The sequence below is a fragment of the Meleagris gallopavo genome, chromosome 13 (genome assembly GCF_905368555.1).
Source record: "Meleagris gallopavo chromosome 13, MGAL_WU_HG_1.1, whole genome shotgun sequence".
Lineage (NCBI taxonomy): Eukaryota > Metazoa > Chordata > Aves > Galliformes > Phasianidae > Meleagris > Meleagris gallopavo.
This window is the reverse complement of record NC_139416.1, coordinates 4,203,782-4,224,509: the sequence shown is the minus strand read 5'-3', so window position 1 is coordinate 4,224,509 and position 20,728 is coordinate 4,203,782. Positions and strand designations below refer to the sequence as shown.

General features: G+C 37.4%; 1 protein-coding gene across 5 annotated transcripts in view; it reads left to right on the top strand.

Moving 5' to 3' along the window:
- Nucleotides 1-20,728, top strand: part of FTO (FTO alpha-ketoglutarate dependent dioxygenase) — a 227,643-nt gene that overhangs the window by 84,069 nt on the left and 122,846 nt on the right. For all 5 annotated transcript variants that reach the window (XM_019619754.2, XM_085234651.1, XM_085234650.1 and 2 more), the window contains exon 8: nucleotides 11,998-12,122. In XM_019619754.2, coding sequence (XP_019475299.2) covers nucleotides 11,998-12,122 — 125 coding nt within the window. The remainder of the gene's footprint in view (nucleotides 1-11,997; nucleotides 12,123-20,728) is intronic.

Genomic DNA, 20,728 nt, shown 5'->3' with positions numbered 1-20,728 from the left:
CCAAGATCTTTGTTATTTTCTCAGAAGTTTTTCTTCTCTAACCCTGTTTTTTAAGGACAGTATAAGGACAATTTGTTGTAGTGATGGATGGAAAAGGAGCTTGATGAATCGTTTTCTGTTTAACTTTTAAGTACTTTCTTAGTTATTAGAAAATTTGTCAGTGTATATTATGAAAATGCTAACCATAATTGCAGTCCTTCTTTATTGCATCTGGAATCAATGACATCCAAAATTAAGCATGAAAAAAATGTTGTGGCTTCTTGGTCCTGCAATTGCATCTATACTGGGACCGTGCGCCCACAGAATTTTGCTGAAATCACTCAGGTTTTGCCGGGGCACAAAGGTCTGTCAAACATATTTGATTATAGGAGCTGACCTATTGAAGTCTCTTTTGTTTCAAGAATAGTTTTTTTTTCCATTTTTTTTCCAGCTTTCCTCTTAAAGATTTCCATTTTGCTTAGCTGTTAGTGAACGTAAGTATTGGAATGAGATATGCAGACCACATCTTTTTAACTGCAGTAATGGCATGTTTTGTTAGCAATACACAGATTTCACTGTGTTGCTCATGCAAAACCTCATGTTTTTCATACAAATTTAGGTTTTGGTGAAGGATTATTTCAATAAAACTGAAATGACTTAGGTTTCTGAAGTAAAACACGTAGCATCTACAGAGGTCAGATGTAGCTGGAACTTGAACAGCTGTACAACATGCATCCTAGATTGTTTTTAATTGTCTTCCCTTTCTCTAACAGCAGTAATTCTTGTTTATGCTGTCAAGAACCTTTCTACCAAGTACAAGCGCACCATACTTTAAGGTCACACGCTTAACCCTACTGCATGGTCACAATGTAAATGGGAGCCTTTTGTTTTCATTAATGTATGAGGGGTGGATGCAAGGCAAGGCTGTTCACAGGGCTGAAATAGCTTATTGTAAAAGTGTCTTAAAGAAAGCATATTTTGTCTCCATACCACAGTTGTTTAGCATTACTCTTGTGCATCCAACCGGCAGCCAGTTTGGTAATGGATTTTGTGTCATTTTGTTCTTTTGACCTGTGATACTTTCTTTGAATTCACCTCAAATAATAAAAACCAAAGGTTTTCCTCCTTTCTAATGTCCTAGAAGTAGTAAACAAAGCTTGAACTGGTTTGTTTTTTTCCTTTATATGACAGTTTATCAGTCACTGTTAATGCATTGCTGTAGAGGGGTTAGGTTGACTTTATTAAAAAAAAAAAAAAAAAAAGTAAATTCTCGATGTTTTTTTCACCAGTTGGGAAGTGAATAAAGCATATCCTTCTAAAATGATCTCAAGAGATTTCAGTAAGTTTTGTGCCTATCTCTAGCTACAGGTATGGAGAAAAGATGCAGTTGAAATCTTCTGGATTATTTTAGTTTTGATTATTTGGAATTGGCCCTGAATCCCAAGATGTTTGGAGATATCAATTTGAATTACCATTAGAATGTGATTGACATCTGTAGTTGGCGTAGTAGGTCAGAAAAGCTTAAGTTGTGCTTTTAAATATGCTTTGTGTCAAAAATCTAGGTTGTTTACTTTCATTAATTATTTCCGGCCATTAATTTAATGCCATTCATATCTACTTTGCAAAGACATGAATTTATGCTAATCCACAAATTCCACAGACCAAATATTGAAGAAAGACACATTTTTTGATCAAATTAAATGTTTTCCCCTTTAAAAAAGAGAAATATCTCTATGTACTATATGAGCAGTTTGGGTTATTGCTCATGTAGGCTCGCTCTCTTTTTTGTGAGCTCCAAGTACTGTGAAATGTGTTGTTGTGCAAAAGCAGAATGTGAAGTACGTAGGGAATAATTGGGCTGGAGACGTGGAGCTGTAGTAAAACTGGTCAGGGTGTCTCTCTAAGGCAGAACTTCTGCTATGAGAGAGCAGACATCAAGCTCAGGCTGGATGTGGTTCTGGGCGGCCTGGTTTAATGGTTGGTAATCCTGCATGTAGCAGGGTTGAAACTAGATGATTGCTGTGATCCTTTTCTTGGTCCTTTTCAACCTAGGCATTCTATGATTCCATGATGGTGTAATTTATGCTAGGTGCTGAATTATCAGACTCTACAGGGAATGACTTTTGGTTCAGAGAGTAGTTGGCGAGTATATGGGCACGGTGATCTACTGATCGTACTGTTTGATTTCTTTGCTAGGCATACGAATCTCATGGTAAAGTTTATCTTCCCTGATTGACTGATTTTTCACTAATCAAAATTATTTGAGTAATGATTTTTGATAAGTAGTGAAATGTTCAAATGCTTGGCCATTTAAACTGTTAAATCTCTCTAAAGTGTTTATCTATAAAAAGTGAATGTTCATGGAAAATGAATATAACAAAATCACATTTAGAGCCTAATTAACTGAAAATATTTAAGAAAAGTTTTTTGTTTTAGTGGTTGTGTTTTTGTTGTACACTAGAAGGGGACGAAGTAAATGTTAAAATTTTCTAAATTGATTTATTTTTCCCTTGAGCTACTCCCTCATTCTATCCTTGTGTGTATCCTTATAATTGTTGGGTTAATTAGTTGATAATCTGCCTTTTAAGGATGAAAAATGAACCTTTTATTTCCTTTCTCCTGAGGAGATAAATTAATTACGGAGAGCTTTATTGCTCCCTTCCTCAGAGTGCAGAAGAGAGCAAAAATCCTTCCCCAAATTCACAATGAAGTGAAAACAAATCCATGTGGGAAGGAGACGAGGGAATATCAATGGAAGAAAAGTGGTGTTTTAATAGCAGAGACTATTGACACACTGGTACTTGTCATTTGCTCCAATCTGTATCTCTCTGATGGAAGGGAAACACGGGCAAAATCCAAACAACTCTGTCAAAGCAGCATAATCAATAACTGGCCATGGTTTTCATCAACCAGTTTTATAGAGTTGTATCATGTTCAGGAGAGGGGTAGGTAGTGAGAAGAGCTCCCATCACGGCCTGCTGGAAGTCAGTCTGTGCGCAGTCCCTCCTTGGAGGAGCTCAGCAAGGCTGTAGGACGAGCACAGCAGAACTGAGCCTGCAGGTGTGCTGTCTTCTGTGCATGCCTGCACTGGGAACCTACAGGCATTCACACTCAGAGCAAGGCTGAGTGTACTTTGCATTTAATTTGTTTTAGTAGAAGGTTCTTGTTGTAAAAAGTGTAGGCTTCTTCTGAGTCAACAAATCCATAAATTTGGTCAGACACGATAAAGAGGCATTACCTTATTATCAAGTGTTACCTTAGTTAGCATCTTACGTGTATCTGGACTACTGAATTCAGTTTGCAGATTTCTTTTTCTGTCCCTTTTGCCTTGAAAGCAAGTATGTACTGCTGCCCTTACGTGAATATGAATGCATATGTCACTAGAAGATATGTGGATATCTTACATGTGTACTGAATTGCTACTCAGCTATGCCATGTGTCCTAGATAAAGCATGCCCACAGGCACTTCTGGACGTAAGTGGCTTGCCATTTCATTTGGTCGTAGCTAGCAGCTTCTTCATTTTGCAGTATTTAACTCATTCCGTAACTTAAATCTCTGTACGTGAAATTATCTCAATAGAACTGATGGCACCAGGAACGTCCCAAATATTTGCACAGTTTTTTTTTTTACAAACAATTGTGCTAAAAAGTATTGTGGTAAGGCGGCAGGTGGTTTAATGGCAACAGGTGGTGACTTCAGTCATGTTCAGTGAACAGTAGTGTTCAAGACTTTTTCTATTTCAGTTCAAGGAAATCAGTGATATGCTAAGTTGCACTTTTAGCACTAGCACTGAGAGTTGCAAGCAAAAATGTGATCGTGAGTTCTGTGTGGCTTACCGTACTAAGGCTTCAGTATGAGTCCAAACAAAGTCTTGCTTACCTTTAGAATTATTTCATAGGAATTGATGAAATTACATGAGGGTTCGATTCAAACTAGTATTCGTTTCAACTAGACTTCATTTGGGTTTTAGTGAGATGGCATTACCCACTTGAGGCTTTGAAGCCTTTTTCCATTCATTTTTGTCCCTAAGCATCTGGTGATGTTAATTTTGACATGCTAAGAAAATTAAACTTTTGAGTTCTTTTGATTTTTTTCTTTTCAGCAAGATCATTTATATTACAGTTCTTCCATGCTTGGAACTGTACATAATTGTTGGTGAAAACTGTTCACTTGCTGAGCAAACTCGTGCAGGCTGTACCCAGTGCGATTTGGTACTGCAGAATGTAAGCTGTCCCAGGAGCTCATCAGTGGAGTGAGTCTTGTACTGCATCTTAGCACAACTGATTTCAGCGATAGTGAATAATCACTGAAGCATATACTACTGTGCTGATCTTCAGAACTTAAGTGTTCAGTGTAACTACTGTTTGCATGTGACCAAAATGGGAGAAGGGAGGTGTATACAAAGGAGTGAATTATTACAAAGAACACTTTCTGCTTCAGTTCTTGTTCAGAAAACATATGTTCAGCCATGCAGGCAACAGTTGGGGTAAAGACACACTGTAGGTTTGGAAACAAAAGGCATGTTCTTTTCTTGCATTCACAATGTTTTCAAACATATTCACTTGTTAAGGACTAGCCTGTCAGCTGGATCTTCTTGCAAGCCTGATTTCTTTTTCCTGACTTCTTTCAAAAGCTTTTTCCCCCACAATGTTTTACACTTCATATAATCCACTATGCATGGTAGGCCTGCTTCTGTCTTTGTGCTATTGATGATTCAGACAGAGGTGGAGGGGCCGTGCTCTGGGAGAATGTGGCTAAAGGGTAACCTTTCACTCACCCATACATCTGAAGGTGCAAAGCCACTCTTATTCCAAACACTGTGAGTGGGTCAGTTGCTCTTTCTTGATGAGATGAGTTACACTTCACTTTTAGTGCGCTGCCAAACTGGTTAGTGCAGCAAAAAGATTTTTAAAGTGCTGTTCTTTATACTTTTTTTTTTCTCCAGACTTTCAGATTATCTTCGTAACTGCATTGAGTCATCCCATGAAGTTCTCTCTCTGCTGGAAACTCATTCAATTTTGTTATGCCAAAATTACCTAAAACTGCTTCGTCATAATATTGTTTCAATGCTTTTTTTTTTGTATTTTTCCAAGTATGTAATTCAAGACTACAATATAGATAGAAGCATATAGGGATAAAAGTAATGGTTATTTCCTTTCTTGTGTAGGAATAAGCTCTGCCTAGTTTAATTTATGACCTTTAAACTCATATAAGTCCAAAATGTACTGCTTTAGCTCCACAGGTATAGTTAAATGGTACAACTTTCCAGTGCAGACAAGACCTAAAGTTTTTATGGAAATGTCTAAGTGATCTACTCTCTCTAGGTTTTTCTAGGTCAAACTACTCATCTATCAAGTCAGGTATTCATCCTTTGTTGTCAGCAGTGAATACCTCAAAGAGAGACAGAGCTTCCTACATTTTAATGCGTGTAGGTTTGTTGTATTTAGAGCTTAAGCATATGTCGAACTTCAAGCATTCTACTCTATAATTGGGTTATGTACTTGCTTAGTTCTGATGTGCTTAAGTGCTTTCACCAATTGTGTGCTACTGAGTATAAGGGTAGAGCAGAATCTGCACTTTGGCGGTGGTTTCCAACTAGAAACCTGAGACTTTTTTTCCTTTTATCCTACAAAAAATATATTAAAAAAAACAACTCCCATAAGATTCCCTATTGTTTTATATTTTATTCAAATACAGTCATAGTATTTGACACAAATATCAAGTAACAAATACCAAATTATTTTAATATTGGATGCATTCTATCTACTTTAGCATCCTTTCTGACTCTTTAATAACTTATTCTTGTATGAATTTCTTGTCTTAGAATATGTCAATGTTTCATGTAGAAATAAAGAAAAAAGTTATGAAGTGTTATACCAACTTGTGGATTATTCATGTATTGTGCTGGAGTACTAATAGTGTTAGCTGAATTCAGTGGCCTGGGAAATTACCACTAATGAGTGTCCAATGATTAGGGTTTCCCACATAAGGTCCTTCAGAGCAAGAGGATAACTTAGACAACTGGAAAATCCACTGCCAAGAAAATTCTATGTAAATATTTTCTAATGGAAGGTGCCAGCAAATGCATCCTTGCCAGCATATGTCAAAACTGCCAAAAGATCTGTGAGGATAGGGATTAACTTTTTAGCACTGTCATCTTAAAAGCCTTGACAGGGAAACATTATTTAAACGTTTTTCTTGACTGAATATGACTGAAAAGATGTTAACGGTAGATAAAACTAATAGAAAGCAGTTAATGATAGTGACACGTATTCCAAGTCTGCAGATTTTTCCTTTCATTGAGCTCTGTCAGACATCCCCGAGAATATTACAGCTTTAAAATAAATTGGCCTTCCTTCTCAAATGAAATTTGATGATTTGTCTCCAGTCTGATAAAAGAAAGCACACGCTAGTGTATTGCCTTCTTTCAGGAATTTTTTTTTGTTTTATTGGCTCTTTAAAGGTAAATTATGTTTTAGATGTTGCACTGACTTCTTTGACTCTCAGGAAGAAAACAGTTAATAATAATTTCTTCCCTTTCAGCTCCCAGGAGCCTACCTTCATTGTACAGTTTGCGTATAACAGCTAGTAAGAGTAGAATGTACTGAATCTTAAACAAATCTATTAGGATCACGATGGCAAGAAACTGGGAAAATGGCAGGAAAAAACGAACAATGATTTTGTAAACCCTCCAAAGGTCAGAAAAAGGCTTTCAGTAAGTATGCAGAGGCTAGAAATCAAATCCCATTTCCTATCATAAGAAACCAGTTGTTTTAGCAGCAGTGGTTAATGTACTGTATGTGAAAGATTTAAGACTAGTTGGAAAGCTTTGCTTCTGTTTTATTAGGCTGCTATTGAAAAGCCAACAGCATAACTTCAACTAGGTGCTTTGAGATTTCTTAATGGGCTGTCAAGGGCAAGACACCAGGTCTGTGCTATACTAGCTCTTTCCTGTACATTAAAACAACAGGGGCCAAATGATCATATACAGAAGTATGAATTACTTGATGCTTTCTCTGTTCCATATGGTCAGCCATGTCTTTGGCAATTAATCATGTACAGAATCAGTTGAGTGCTCTCTGAAGCATTGAAGTCAACATTTAGTTGTACCTGTGCCAGTGGGGGCAGTGGGGGTTGCAAGCGTAAAATAGCAGCATGAGGAGCTGCTGGCGCCGAAGCCAGAGCAGCTGGCTTCTATAAACAACACTTTTTTCCTTTTTACCTTTTTTCTTTTTTTTTCTTTGACAAACATGAGCCATTTTTCAATATCATCCAAAACATGAGGTTGCTGAGTGAAACTATGATATCTGGCATAGCGGATTAATAAACAAAGGGCAAAGACTTGGGTTTAAAGTGTCCAAATTTCTGGGTGATAACTTAAACCATACTGGGTACTTCCACATATTATGGGAAAATGGGTGCATTTACTCATATTTTAAGTAAAAAATAATAATAATAATAAATTAACAGTGAAGAAGAAATGAGCAGCGGTTTGTAAGCAATTACTAGCTTTTTTATGGCACGGAAGTTATGACATGTTAAATTAACATGGCTTAATAGATTTCAGGTTCTATTTTTCTCTAAAAGGCATGGTGTTCTGGTTTTGCAGACTTCCATCAGGAAATTTTTTTTGCACTAACAGTAACATAAAGTCACAAAAATAATGAGAAACCAAAAGACTTGGAAAAAAAAAAAATTCAGTCCTGTTTACACATCTCAAACTTAATGCTTTTCCTTCCTGTATTAATTATTGGCTACTGAGAGATGACTGCGATGTTGAAGTGGAATTGATTAATAAAGATTCAGAAGCCCTATCCTAATTAAACTCATGATGAGTAATTTCCATCTTAACTCTAAGTGAAAAAAAATTTGTTTATTGACCTAATAAAGTGGGTCCAAAAGATGAACTGTCCCAAGTGCCTCTTTAACTTTAGTTTAGACTGAGGGCTAGTTTGTTTGACAGGATATTAGGCTTCATGTCTCAAGCTACATGTTTCTAACCTTGAGAGGTCTGTGTTGAAGGGAGGAAAATGAAACTTTAAAAGACTAATAAGGTACCAGCATGGTTCTTGGAGTGTTTAGAGGTTCCTCTTCATTTTTTTCATTGGTAGTGGCTTATTTACGTTCAGACCAAGTTTCTTCTGCTATTCATGAAGGTAAGTATACTTGTAATCCTGTTAAAATAGCTATAACATTAATAAAAGGCATCCTACGATGAGTAGTAAGACATGATCATAAGAGTTTCTGTTCAGTCCCATGTCACTGACATGTTTTGTCAGTGGGAATGAGATGAATATGAAAGTGGTCTATTAAAGTCTTGTCTATTGCCTTTCTAACTCAATAAAAAATATGCCCTGATGGTTGCTGCCAGGGGTGTCAGTAGAGCACTAGATTTATTGCCACTGTGCCAGGAAGAAGATAAAGGACATAATTTGCTAAGCAATCTGTAACGTATGAGACTATTGCCAGCTGATATATATGTATATCTATTTATCTACTTATATATGTAACGTGCTTATATGGGTTTGGTTTTCTTGAGAAGTGGGTTTTTATTTTTAAGGTTTTGCCATTTTGGAATTACAAAGGAAATGCCCTTACTGCATTAATAGATCTATAAGGAAAAAAGGGCAAGATGTGTTTGAAAATGTTCGTGGTAGTGCTTATTGAGGAGACGTGCTGACCAATGGGGCGAGCAGTTGCTTCTCTCTAGTGATAAGCAATTTGTTTAATCACATTTCTTAGGTTGTCCAGGATATGTTTTTGCTAGCTCAGGAAGCAGAAGAAAGAAAGTTTCAACAATCTGTAAACATTACCACCCTCAAGAATCTCAGTGAGCCCAAAGATGAGATAAGACAGGCTGTAGGGCTGGTTGTGCTATTTGTTTATTCTGCTGTCCTGTGGTCCCAAGTGTGCTGAGCAGCATTGAGCCGGTGCGGAGTCCAGAGCAGCAGTGTGAAGGCTTCACTCAGCATCGTGCACAGGGGGCCTCTGCAGACAATTATCTGTCATTAAAGAGCATTAAAAGAATCGAGACACGGGGTCAGATTTTCTTTGATGAGATGTGCAACTATAGGGATGTTCAAAAGAAGGTCATTCCTGCCCTTTAGAGCAGGGTGGTATTGGCTGGGTTTCTGTTGGATTTTTATCAGTGTTGATGTGAGGAAATGGCTTTCCCAGCTGATAAGATCTTTGACCGAGTTTCTTGAACCCTTGACCTTTATCAGTCAAGGTATATATTGAATCCCCTCGTTAAAAATAAATCCCGAAACAAGTTATATGGAAAAAAAAATCTTTCAAAGGAGGGTGTTTTATAATATAATTTTACCCAGAATGCTGCTTCATCTTATACAATTTGGGATTTTTACTGAGACAATAAGAATGGCAAGTTATTAAGAAATGTCTCTGTAAAAGCTACATATCAAACCCTGCCCTCGCATTCCAGGCAACCTTGCTGCCCTTAGCACTTGTAGGAAACAAGTAAATCAGTTAAATTGCTATGAATCGTTGTTGTATGTTGCTTAATAGCACTATTTCACCCTCGAGGTAGCCACAACGTGCTTGCAGGGCTCAGTAAAGAAGCGTTTATGATGTCTGTGTCAAACTGGGTTTGACTTGGTCTGCGTACATCACCACAGGACAGAAAGGTGTTAGTAGAAGTCTGGTGCAATATAATTGTTCTCTCCATAAAAATTGAAGTGTGTTTTGTTCCCTGATGTAACTGTAGATGTGGGGGACTTCCATACCAAAGTGGCAGTTTTGCCAGGCTGCCAGCATTTTTACAAAATCATTGTGACTGAACCTTTGGGAAGCAGTCACCCATTTTTGCAGACTCCAATGGCATCCTCTTTTCCTTAGGAACCACCAATTCCCTATGGTCTGTGCTTTGCAGACTTATTTAGGGGATCTTGATGTTTGCTGTCTGCAAATAACTGTACTACCAGATTTGTCAGGCAGAACGTGAGTAGTTTTTGTGGCTTTTCTTCAGTCTTGGAGAGAAATAGACTTACGCTATTGCCAGCTTTCCCATCTCCTGGGAATTTCCCTATTCTGCTGTGATTAATACAGCCACCCAAAAATTCTGAAAGGGAAATCCTACTATGCTGTGCTCTGGTAGTATGGCGAGTCCGATGGTGCTATTACACAGAGATAAGCTTAACTATAGTGCTGTGTCAAAAATCTTAGAATACAGAAGATAAAGCCTTAATAGCCATATTTATTTTGAATGATAAGGAGAGTTCATGTTCATCTCTTGAAGAATGTACACATCTTCATCTCATATGAGTACGTTTTGAAGACCTGTGCAGTTGCTGCGGATGAGCGGAGGATCAGGGCTGTTGAAGTTGGCAGGTACTAGAGCTTAAAAGATATTGTAAGTCAGTGCAAGGGAAATCCAGGTCAGAGAATCTTATCTGAAAATACTCTGTCTTCTTGTTTGCTTTGCAATGTCATAGCAGGGTCAAGAATGTGATCAGTACGAAGTTATGGACATTGGGTACTTTTTTCTTTTTTTTAATGCACGTGTAATGGTGTTTGCTTTTGTTTGGATGATTTTTTTGTGTGTGGTTTTCTTTGCCTTCTGGAAAGCCAACTAATAGAAATGGAAGGAGAAGGACAAGATGGATGCTTTGTAGTCTTTGTCATCTGATGTTGGTGAAATGTTTTTCTGTCTATGTGAATCCTGGTATGCTTGTTGTTTAGAATCATTACTGTGGTTTCAATGTCACTGCTACTTTACATAGCATAATATGCATATTCCAACTTTTGGGAAAAAAAAAAAAAAAGCATTTTCCTTTTTTTTTTTTTACAACCTGAAGATAATGATGATTTATTTTACAGAATCCCTGGAGGAGTCTGTGTGTGTGTGTACATTTGGGCCAGGCAGGCTCTGAAGGGAACTGTGTGCCATGCGTGTTGGTCATGTTGTTCCCTTGAGAGAGGCCATGCTGGAGGTAGCAGTTGATATCAGTGATATTGGAGTTACGTTTCAAACCTGAGCAGTTTCAAAACACATTTTTAGCTTACTTTTCTGTGAAAAAAAAACGAGACTTGCATAAACATTCTGCCTGTTTAGTCCCATCCTTCCCAAAAGCATTTAGATACTTTGGTCTGTTTGTAAAACATGCTAATGAAGATTACAGCATCAAAAATAAATGAAAATCAGTGGCTGATTAAGGTGAGAAAGGCAAATACATTATTCCAAATGGGTGAAAAGATTGCAGCTTGGACTCTGTTTCTGTTGTGGTTGGACATCCAGCCAGCAGAGGTCCATAGCACAACAGCACACGTGTTGGTAGAGATGGGCATCAACGCATGCCGTTTTGTCGTGAGGGAGTTCAAGGTTTCTGACTGGATGATGAAGGACAGATGTGCACTTTTGTAGGCCCGGCTGTTAATGCAACGTTTGGAAAGGCCAGTATCTTGTGTTCTTCAGAGGCTGAATGTAATTCTGCTCTATAGCTAGATCTACTGCATATATTTTTTTTCCAGCAATTTGTAATGTATTCCATAAATAGAAAAAAAAAAAAAAAGAGTTTTGCTCCCTCTTTACTTCAGATATTTCATAATAAGATGAAAATAGAGCACGGGTACATGGCAAGAAATTTATTTCATTAGACACAATACAGACAGGAATTGCCTTCAAGGTTAAAAGGGTAGGAGGGGCTCTCCCCAAATGCTGTAGTAAGGCAAACACTTCTGATATGATGTGATATAAGAAAATGTTTAAAAGAGAATGGAATTTTATCTTAGGAAAATGAGCTAGAATGCACAATCTCTTACTGTGTTACTTAAGGCAATGAGATGTTAAGGTTTACCTTATGTGCCACGTACATTGATTAAATACCAAATATATGGTGGCCATTTCTAACCATCATTTACTGTATTGATTTGTCAGCAGTGGAACTGTAATAAAAAAAGTATTGATTTACTGTCCTTATTTGCTTATGGGCTTTTTATTAATTTTACACATTGTTTCCTATTTCCAGATTATAATTTTAATGTGTTTTTTTCCTTTTAAGACGAGCCTGGTCCTCCAAGAAGTTAGAAAAAAGGAACAAACTGAAGAACAAAGGAATGAAACCATCAGCTGCTTACTGCTGTTACTTACTGAGCGACAAAGACTGCGTAATGAATGGACAGCAAGGTGAGAAAAATAGTGAGATATTGAAGTTAGAAACAAGCCTATAGAACTGCTCTGGGGGAGGAAAAAAGTACCCCAACAAACTGGCATTTAAAGCAAGTCAGAAGTTTAAATTATTAACTAGAGTTTTTTCCCTTAATAGAATAATTAATGTGTCTGCTTCTGAATTCAGAGTTCCTTTGTGAGGTGGAATGCTCCTTTACTACGCTTAAGTAGCACGAAGTAGGTGGTATAAATACTTGAGGATTACTCTAAGGCTGTCCTTATGCTAATAACAATATGAGCAGTACTCCCAGTGGGCATGGCAGGCAAAGACATGTCCATCTTGTCTGTTTTCTTCATGATGCTCACGTTTCTCATGTGTCCTTCTTGAGTTAACCAGATGGTGTTCAGTAAATTGGAGTATCTGTATTCCTAGAGTTCACATTGTGCAACTGTTTTGTTATACTCAAGTTCTTAAATTGAACATATTGCCATGGCAATAAAGCAGGTGTTTACGCTAACAATTTTTAAAAGCTGTTTGTGTATGTATTTGAAAGTTTATGCTATTTTAGTGTAGTCAGTTGAATGCATTTGGAAATATGCATTTGTACCTTTAGTCTTTTTGTAAATAAGTGAATTCAAAGAAGAATTTCTGTTATATGCCACTTTGTATCTTTCCAGCATCTGTCATCTTTTTAGCTACCAAGTTGAAGTGCCTTTTTCATATTTCTAAAAGCTGTAGATTTTTACTCATGTAATAATTTCATACTTTTTCTTATTTATGATAAATAATTACGTAAAAATGATGAAGTAGTAAATATTTTCTTCCAAATGCACAGCCTCCTATAAAACCAGGAGATGTCCTGTGCTTGCAGTGAAATACAGCTTTTAGTCAAACTTCTCTTTCAGACTTGCTTAATCCAAATCAACTTTATTTGGTATGATTTTTTTTACCTATGCTAGATTTAGCAATTAAAAGAGTTGTATATTTTCTTCTAGTATCTAATTTAGAAAAGGTCCTGAAATTTGAGATTGACTTTAAAATGTCAGTTTAGGTATTGTTCTGGCACTTGGCTGGATTTTCTATTCCCAGTAATCGTGTTGTATGGACTTCCTAGAATCATAGAATCATAGAAAGGTCCCTTTGAATAGGAAGGGACCTTAAAGATTAAGAGATTTAGTTAAAAACATTAAAGATTACTACATAGTAGCAGAAATTAGATGCTGTAAGTTATAGATTTGTTTTCTTATGGGTATATGATTTTTATTTGTATACTAATCAGTTAAGATCTCAGAGTCAAAAAGAGTAAGGTGAGTCTCTTTAATATTGTTCATATTACAATGGATCTGTTTCCTTTTAAAGGAATTCAAGGGAGTTTTATTGTCTGTGGGTTCATTGGATTTGGCTTGTTGGTGTTTTCTGTTTGGGTTGTTGTTTTTTTGTTCATTTGTTTTTTGCCTACTGCCACCATACTAAATAGTGCAAATAGTTTTGACTACATTGGAAATTGAGAAAATCGCCTAAGACTTTTCTACAGGATTCATGCATCCTTCTTGTGAACCAAAGTAAAAGCTTTCTAGAGATAGCAAAAGCCTGAGCAGTTGTAATGAGTGGAATATCTTCTTAGGTTTGTTTAGTTGAACAATAATTTCCTAATATACTAAGTCATCAGGAGGCATAGCAATCTAGAGTCATTTAAAAGCAATGTGGTTACAGTGTTTCTGGCCTCTGCTTTTACAGTTCCCAATTTAATCAGCGGCTGGAGCCAGCGGTGCAGTTGTATCCGCAGCCTTGTCTGACACAGAAATGCCAAAGCTCTTGTGTGGGGGCAGGAAAAGGCTTAGAAGCAGACAAAGTGCAGGCCTCCTTGAGACTAAACACCTGAAAGAAAATTTCAAGAGCACGGTGCCTTGAAAGTTCTGAAAGTGTCCTTTGAGTATTAAATATCCATAATCCTTTTTCTTTCCATTTGATGTTTCCCATCCCAGTGACCTATCTGAGTCTCATCCATATGATCTGCATGAACAGGCTGTTACAATACACCTCCCTTGGCTTCATCAAAGCTCCAGCGAGATGTCTGGAATGAGGCACTGGCTGTGGTAGCCATCAAGCAGCAGTGGTGAAAGTTATAAAACGTCCGCCGTGGTGCTGGCAAGGCTGCCCATGTTTTAGAGATCAGCCTATTGTGTACTTTGGAATTACATGAGAAAAATGTGCTTGGACAGGAAATAATTAGCACTTGTCAAAGGGCAGGCAATAGGTTACAGTATTTTACTTTCAACAGGCTATCAGGGGATCAGCTAGATTAGATAATAGAATTTTTTTTTTCCTCTGGAAGTTAAATACAGATGACTCTAATTACTTTACATTGTGCATTAGAGAGCACATTATGAACAGTACAACTCCAAGAAATTTAGGTCAATGAAGGGAAGCAAAATCTTTACCCACACTTGGACTTAGTAGCTAGGTAAGCATTCTGTTCTGTCATGTGTTTTATTTGTCACTGACGCCTCAATATTTAAAAAAGAAAAAAAGAATTCTGGAAATTGTTAATTCAAACCGAACGAATCTTGATATTTATATTTTTCAAAGGAAAAACGTCATCTTAACTGTTTTGGTGTGTCAGTGTCTACTGAGATGAAGCACATCCTTGCATCATTTGTTTTTAAGTCATACCAGTGTTTCTGCGTGTTAGCCAATTGCAAATATTCTGAGCTCCTATTTCAGCACGCAGCCCCATCTGCCCATTAGTACACCAATGTACCTTTCATACACTATTTACTCGAAGATGCTGTTGGTACCTTACATAACTGTGCAGGTCTTCCAAGGATTCGAGCAGTGCTGAGTGGCAGTGATCCCAAATACTTCAGGTAGGACGCAGTGGATGTTCTCTAAGTGTTAACAGAAATGGTCCAGAGTTCCTAAAGCCTCGGATTTGTTTGTGCTGCGTGATAGTGTCTGATGGACAGGTTGTTATAGCTGTAAAGAGCTGCTCAGCCCTTTGAACTGACCCCTTCCCGACCTCGGCTGGAAGAGGTCCCCCCTCAGCACACCGAGTTTGGGGAGCCCAGCTCTACTGTAACGAACGGGGGGTCAGGGAGCAGCTGTGGGTTTGGTGCGAACCATGCAAACCTGCCTAGGCTTTTTTTTCACTGTATGATAATGAAAATTGTTACCAAATTATATGGAAGTTTAACAGCAATAGTGGGAAAGAGAGGGTGGAGTCTGATGCATTGGGTTTGATAAATGAAGTGTGAAGTTACCCATCTGGCTCTAGACAGCCCTCTTTTACTCCACGAAAAGGAAACATTTAAAAATAACCATGGTACATCTAGAATCAATGACCCATACAGAGAGCTGGAATAGATCAAGATTTAATGGTGACTGTGGAAGAAATTATCATTTGAAAAGTGAGACAAAGGATGAAAAAGTACAGTTCAATATCTGCACCTGATTCATTTTCAGAAAAGGTCTTAATATTTTTAGTCTTCTAATGATGCTATTGATGATTTTTTTCTATTTTACTTTTTAACTGGAATCAGAAAATCTGTTATCCTTAAGAAGCAGTTTGGCCAGAAAATAATTTTTTTAAAAAGAGTACTTGAATTTCTGGAGAGGATGTTTCACTTTTCCATGTCAGCAAAGGCCCAGCAGAACTGGGCAGTATGGTTTCATAAAAATTCTCTCAATTCTCCTTTTAAAGAAACTTGTATCGAGTTATAATAATATTGCCCTAAATGCTTGGGCGTCATACTCTGCTTAATTATTAGGGTTTTTTTGCTGTATTTTTTTTTTTTGAATAAATACATTTACAATGAAACTAGTTTGTCATCAAACAATCAATGATAGATTAAATTAGAGGATAATGTTTAACTACTATGGAAGTATTAACTCAGTGGAACCACTTTTAAAAATAAGTCGTCTTCATGCAAAAAAAATATATATATTAGTCTGAAATGGTTTTATTATGAGGCAGACTGCTGTCCATTATGCTGTTTCATTGAGTGAAATTCGCGTCATGTTTCTAAAAGGAGATTCAGTCAGCTAAGGGAAAGTGTAAATCTTTGGATAAAGATCTAATGAGGGAAAAAGTTTGAAAGGAAAAATAGAAGTATTTATGATAGTAACATTTTCATAGTTGTGCTGGTTAGATTCTGGAATCTTAGTAGAGTTCTCTCTAAGCCATCGCAATAACAAGTTGATATAGTGAAAACATAATAAATATTCAGTAAATATTTGGACCAAAGTAAACACAAAATTCTCCTCGTTCATGAGGTGGACAGAGAAGTGTTAATTGATTATTTCCTGTAAGGATCAATAGCTTAAGTCCTTGGCTCGTTGAAATGGCATGGTGAACAAAATCTATTTTATGAGGTCTTTGCTACAACGTATGCTAGATCAGATCACTGTGTATTTTGAGTTGTTACATTCTTCCATCTTTTCATAGCTCTTCAAAAAAGAACTTCTTACTCACGACAAATAGTATGAACTTCTGGTTTCCAGTCAAACCTCAACTGTAATTCCTCACTGTTTCTTGGTCACCATACTTGCACTTCTCCAACCTCTCTAGAAATATGTGGGCCACACCAATCTTTTACATAACGCTATAAAGGTGCATATTTTTTCTAGGTAGAGTAAGTGCTTGTCCTACTGCTGAGATAGTCTTACCTCTCAGCAGTGAAAGTTGGATTACTACATGGATATTTTGTTTGTGAATTTATTACAACTCTATTCATATTTGTCTGTGCATAGTGTGAGAACTGAGTCCCAGCCTGCAGTAGGCTTATTGGATTCAGTGAACAAAAAAGAATGTAGAATCCTAATGAAATAGTGTGCACGTTAAGCAAGACACAAACAGGAAGATTTTGATATATTTTGTTGTTTTCTGTTTTGAGGAAAACATTATTTTTCTTGTGCCTTATCTATTTCATGCTTAGAAAGGTAAATGAGGTGAATCTCACTCTCTGCTCCAGCAGGAGAAAGTGTTGGATTACTTACAACTGCTTCAGGTTGTTTACATCTCCTGTGATTGTTGTGTGTAATCTTAGAACAACAGATTTTTTTTTCCTATTGGGGAAATCCAGTGTCTGTTTTTCTGACATCAGTAGGGATCTCCACACACACAGCTCTGTGAACTCCAGTGGGATTTCTGTCATAGCTGTCCTCTCCAGACAGCATGTGTGCCAGCTGGAATGGATACTCAGCGAGTTAGCAACAAGAATAACAATTAGCAGCAAACTAAGACAAATTTTGAGTTCTCCTTTATGAAATTACGAGGGGGGACGGGGTGAAACCACAACAGAAGATTTAGATTTGCTTGATATTTTGTTTGTGTGTGTGTTCGTTAAAAGAAGAAAAACTATTCAGCACACATTTTTGCTGCACACGTGATTTTGCTGCTGAGTACTGTGTGTTACTCAAGAAGATGCTTTGAGGCAGACTGAAAAACAGTCTTGGAGCTTTTAAATGAGTGTAGGAAACACAAAGTGTTCAGTGAAGTGGTCAGGTCTCTTGCTGTAGCTGTGCTCAGACATCAGCTGCCCTGGCTGCCCTCTGTCTTTCCTCCAGTTGCCCATTACCAGGTTGCTTTGCTTCATGTGCCACTCTCTGCTCTCTGCTCATTTTCACCTGTTTTGTACTAGAGGTCTTTGAAGCAACCCAGCTTGGCATCAGTAGGCATGAGTGCTTCACCGAGTAGTGGAAATACTGCTTGATTAAATGCTGCTCTTGAACAACCACTCTTATTTTCTTTAAAACTTTTTTGACCCTTTACCTTTAAAAAAAGCTTTATTTACAGAGAATTCTACATCTTAACTTGTGATGTCATTATAGACGCAGCAAATAAGAGTGTAAAAATGCTCTTTGATACAAGGACTTGAAGCAAGTGGAATTATAGGATGGTCCAGTAAGAAACTCACAGAAGTTCAGCTCTGTGTGTGTGCTGGGCTCTTCTATTATGCCACATTGTGAAGGATTGTTTACACTGAGGATTGTTACCACTTTAGTTTTAATGCTCCATTTCTGAAAACCCTGAAGAAATGCATCATCCCATAGATGAATACAGGTAATTTTTGACATATCGCTCTTTGGATTTCATGCTTTTCTTTTTGATATGTTGGAAGGATTTTTCAAGTGATGCTTCCAAAACTGGCAGATGGCATAAATTTAGTCTTTGTTTATAGTGCAATTAAAGTTTCCACAACTTAAAGGTGATAAATAATTTTCCCACTCTACCAAAGTGCACTTGGTTATTTTTATGTTTTAATAGTTGGGCTAACTTTTTGGAAGGTTTGGATTTATTTCACCTGGACAGGCCTTTTAAGTCAGCATGGGTGACATTTCCTTATTTATTTAAGTTTTTGTGCTCATGGTACAAGAAAGACAGTTAGTGTTGTTTTTCCAGCAGTTTGACAATGATTTGCTGACTACCAGTGGGAGAGCTGAATGCTGGAGATGGAGATTATTGCATTTCCAGACTGCAGGATACTGGGGAGCGAATAGATCACAGAGGTGACAAATTTATAATCTGTGGAGACAAAGTGTTAGCCACATCATCAGACAGTTGAACCACAAACCAGTGTTAGCATCAGCTGTCATCATTCCTGTAAGAGAGAACAGTGTGTGCCAGAGGCAAGGGAAAAGAGAGGGGCAGGGAGAATCCTGAGCATCATGCAGTGCTCCATGGCTGCCTGTTCTAGCCAAAGGCATGGTGTTGCAAAGAGAATGAAGAGTTCTCATAGGTGTATTTTGCTTTATCCACTGACATTTCTCCTGCACTGTGGTCGTGGTATGTAGTATGCCCCAAACACAGTTTGCAAACTTTGTAAAAATCAAAACTCTGTCTAAAAATACTCATTTAAATGGATCTAAAGATGGAATTCTCCCTTACTTAAAAAAAAAAAAAAAAAGGATATCTTATTCAATTGGGACTTCATTTTTTAATAAATTGTCACCATTTAATTCAGTTTTATGATGGATAAAGCTAAATGAATTTGGTGAAATAACCTGTATAGATTATCAATGAAAAAAAAAAAACAAAAAACAACAGAGGATGACAAAGACTAGACCTAGCGAAATGACATGCTTTTGTCTTTGCATGAGATGTGTGAGCAGATGCTTACATAAGTTCATGACTTCAGTCCTAAATGCTGTCAACCCTGTTATTAAAGTTTTTCCAGACATATAGAACTTGATGGCTCCGGGGATTGGTAATGAAATACAAAGCCTTTTGTTTTCAGGTCAATGGTTCCAATGTGGTTCAGGTAGATAGTGCCAAAGATTATTCCCATTGGATATCTGTGTTTGATGGCCTATGTAAAATGCATTGGTTCTCCAATCCTTGTAGGCAGGTGTGTATATCACATAAAGCAACTGTTACAGCTGACACTAATTGGTACTCTTGCCGGCATTCTGAGAGCAGCCAAAAATTAAATGGATGTAGAAACTGAGCAAGATGCTGTCAGTGCTCTAAGCTGCCTAGAGCATGGCTGTGAGGTAGCAAGAAGCCAATGGATATCAAGGCTGAATGAAAGCAGGAGGGCGTTGGTCTGTTGCATTGCTCTGTATTTTGACTTGCACTGAAAGTTATGGCAACATAGATACACATACACACATAATCTCATACTGGTGAGGGAGCACTGGGGTAAACCACTGGGCAATGGTAACAGCATGGGTCAGAGGGAAGTGGAATCCAGGGGTGGGATGGAGGTGTAACTCATCAGAAATTAAGAATAGCTGGAAAATAGAATTATTGCTTATTTTGACTTCTAGTGAGCTCTTTCTGATGTTCTAACAGTTTGTTTTGGCTATAATGTTTTACTATTTATTATGTTTGATTTTTTCAATTCTATATGTATAATTGTTGGGAAATTCCTAAAATATAAACTATGATGATGTTTAAAATAGCTAACAAAGGAAGTTGGCATTTCTTCCTCTTGAGATGTTCTGTAGAATCAGAGATCTTAGGGACCTGTTACACAGCATGTGTTGTTTTCATATTCTGTCTTATTTTTGTAAATGACAGCAGCCCCAAATGGGATGTGTAAGCAACAGTAGTAGAAGAAAATCCTACTGTAGATTACTGAAAAATATGAGTAGTTTAGCCAACTAAGAAGACGTATAGAGGTATGTTACACCCCAGATTGTAATTTATAACCCTTAATTATATTTCCATATCATCATATACTTAGAGATTACTCAACCTGGGTGGGCGATGCAGGAGGTGGGACTCATAGGTAAGAAGCAGGTTGAAGTAACACGGCTAAACATCAGAAATATAATCCAGAATTGAGATAATGAACCAAAAAGAAAGCTTGAGTTGTATCCAGAGGATTAACTGAGAAGCAGACTTTCCAAATGCAGAGTTTGTGAGGGAGACTGGAAAAGGCTGTCAAGTATTGAAGTGAAAGCAGTAATACCAGGAGGAAAGAGAGAGTTCAGAAAACTAAGATCTGCAAATAAGAGCTTGTTCCATTCTTTCTACAAAGTTAAGCTGAATGGTTCCATCAGATATGCCTGTGGATCTACTGAAATTAGATTCAGCTCCAAATTATGCTGGAGAGGGTGTTTGTACAACTTTATTGGTCTTTCACTTCTTGCCAGTTGCATTTGAGCAAGTCAGCATTTC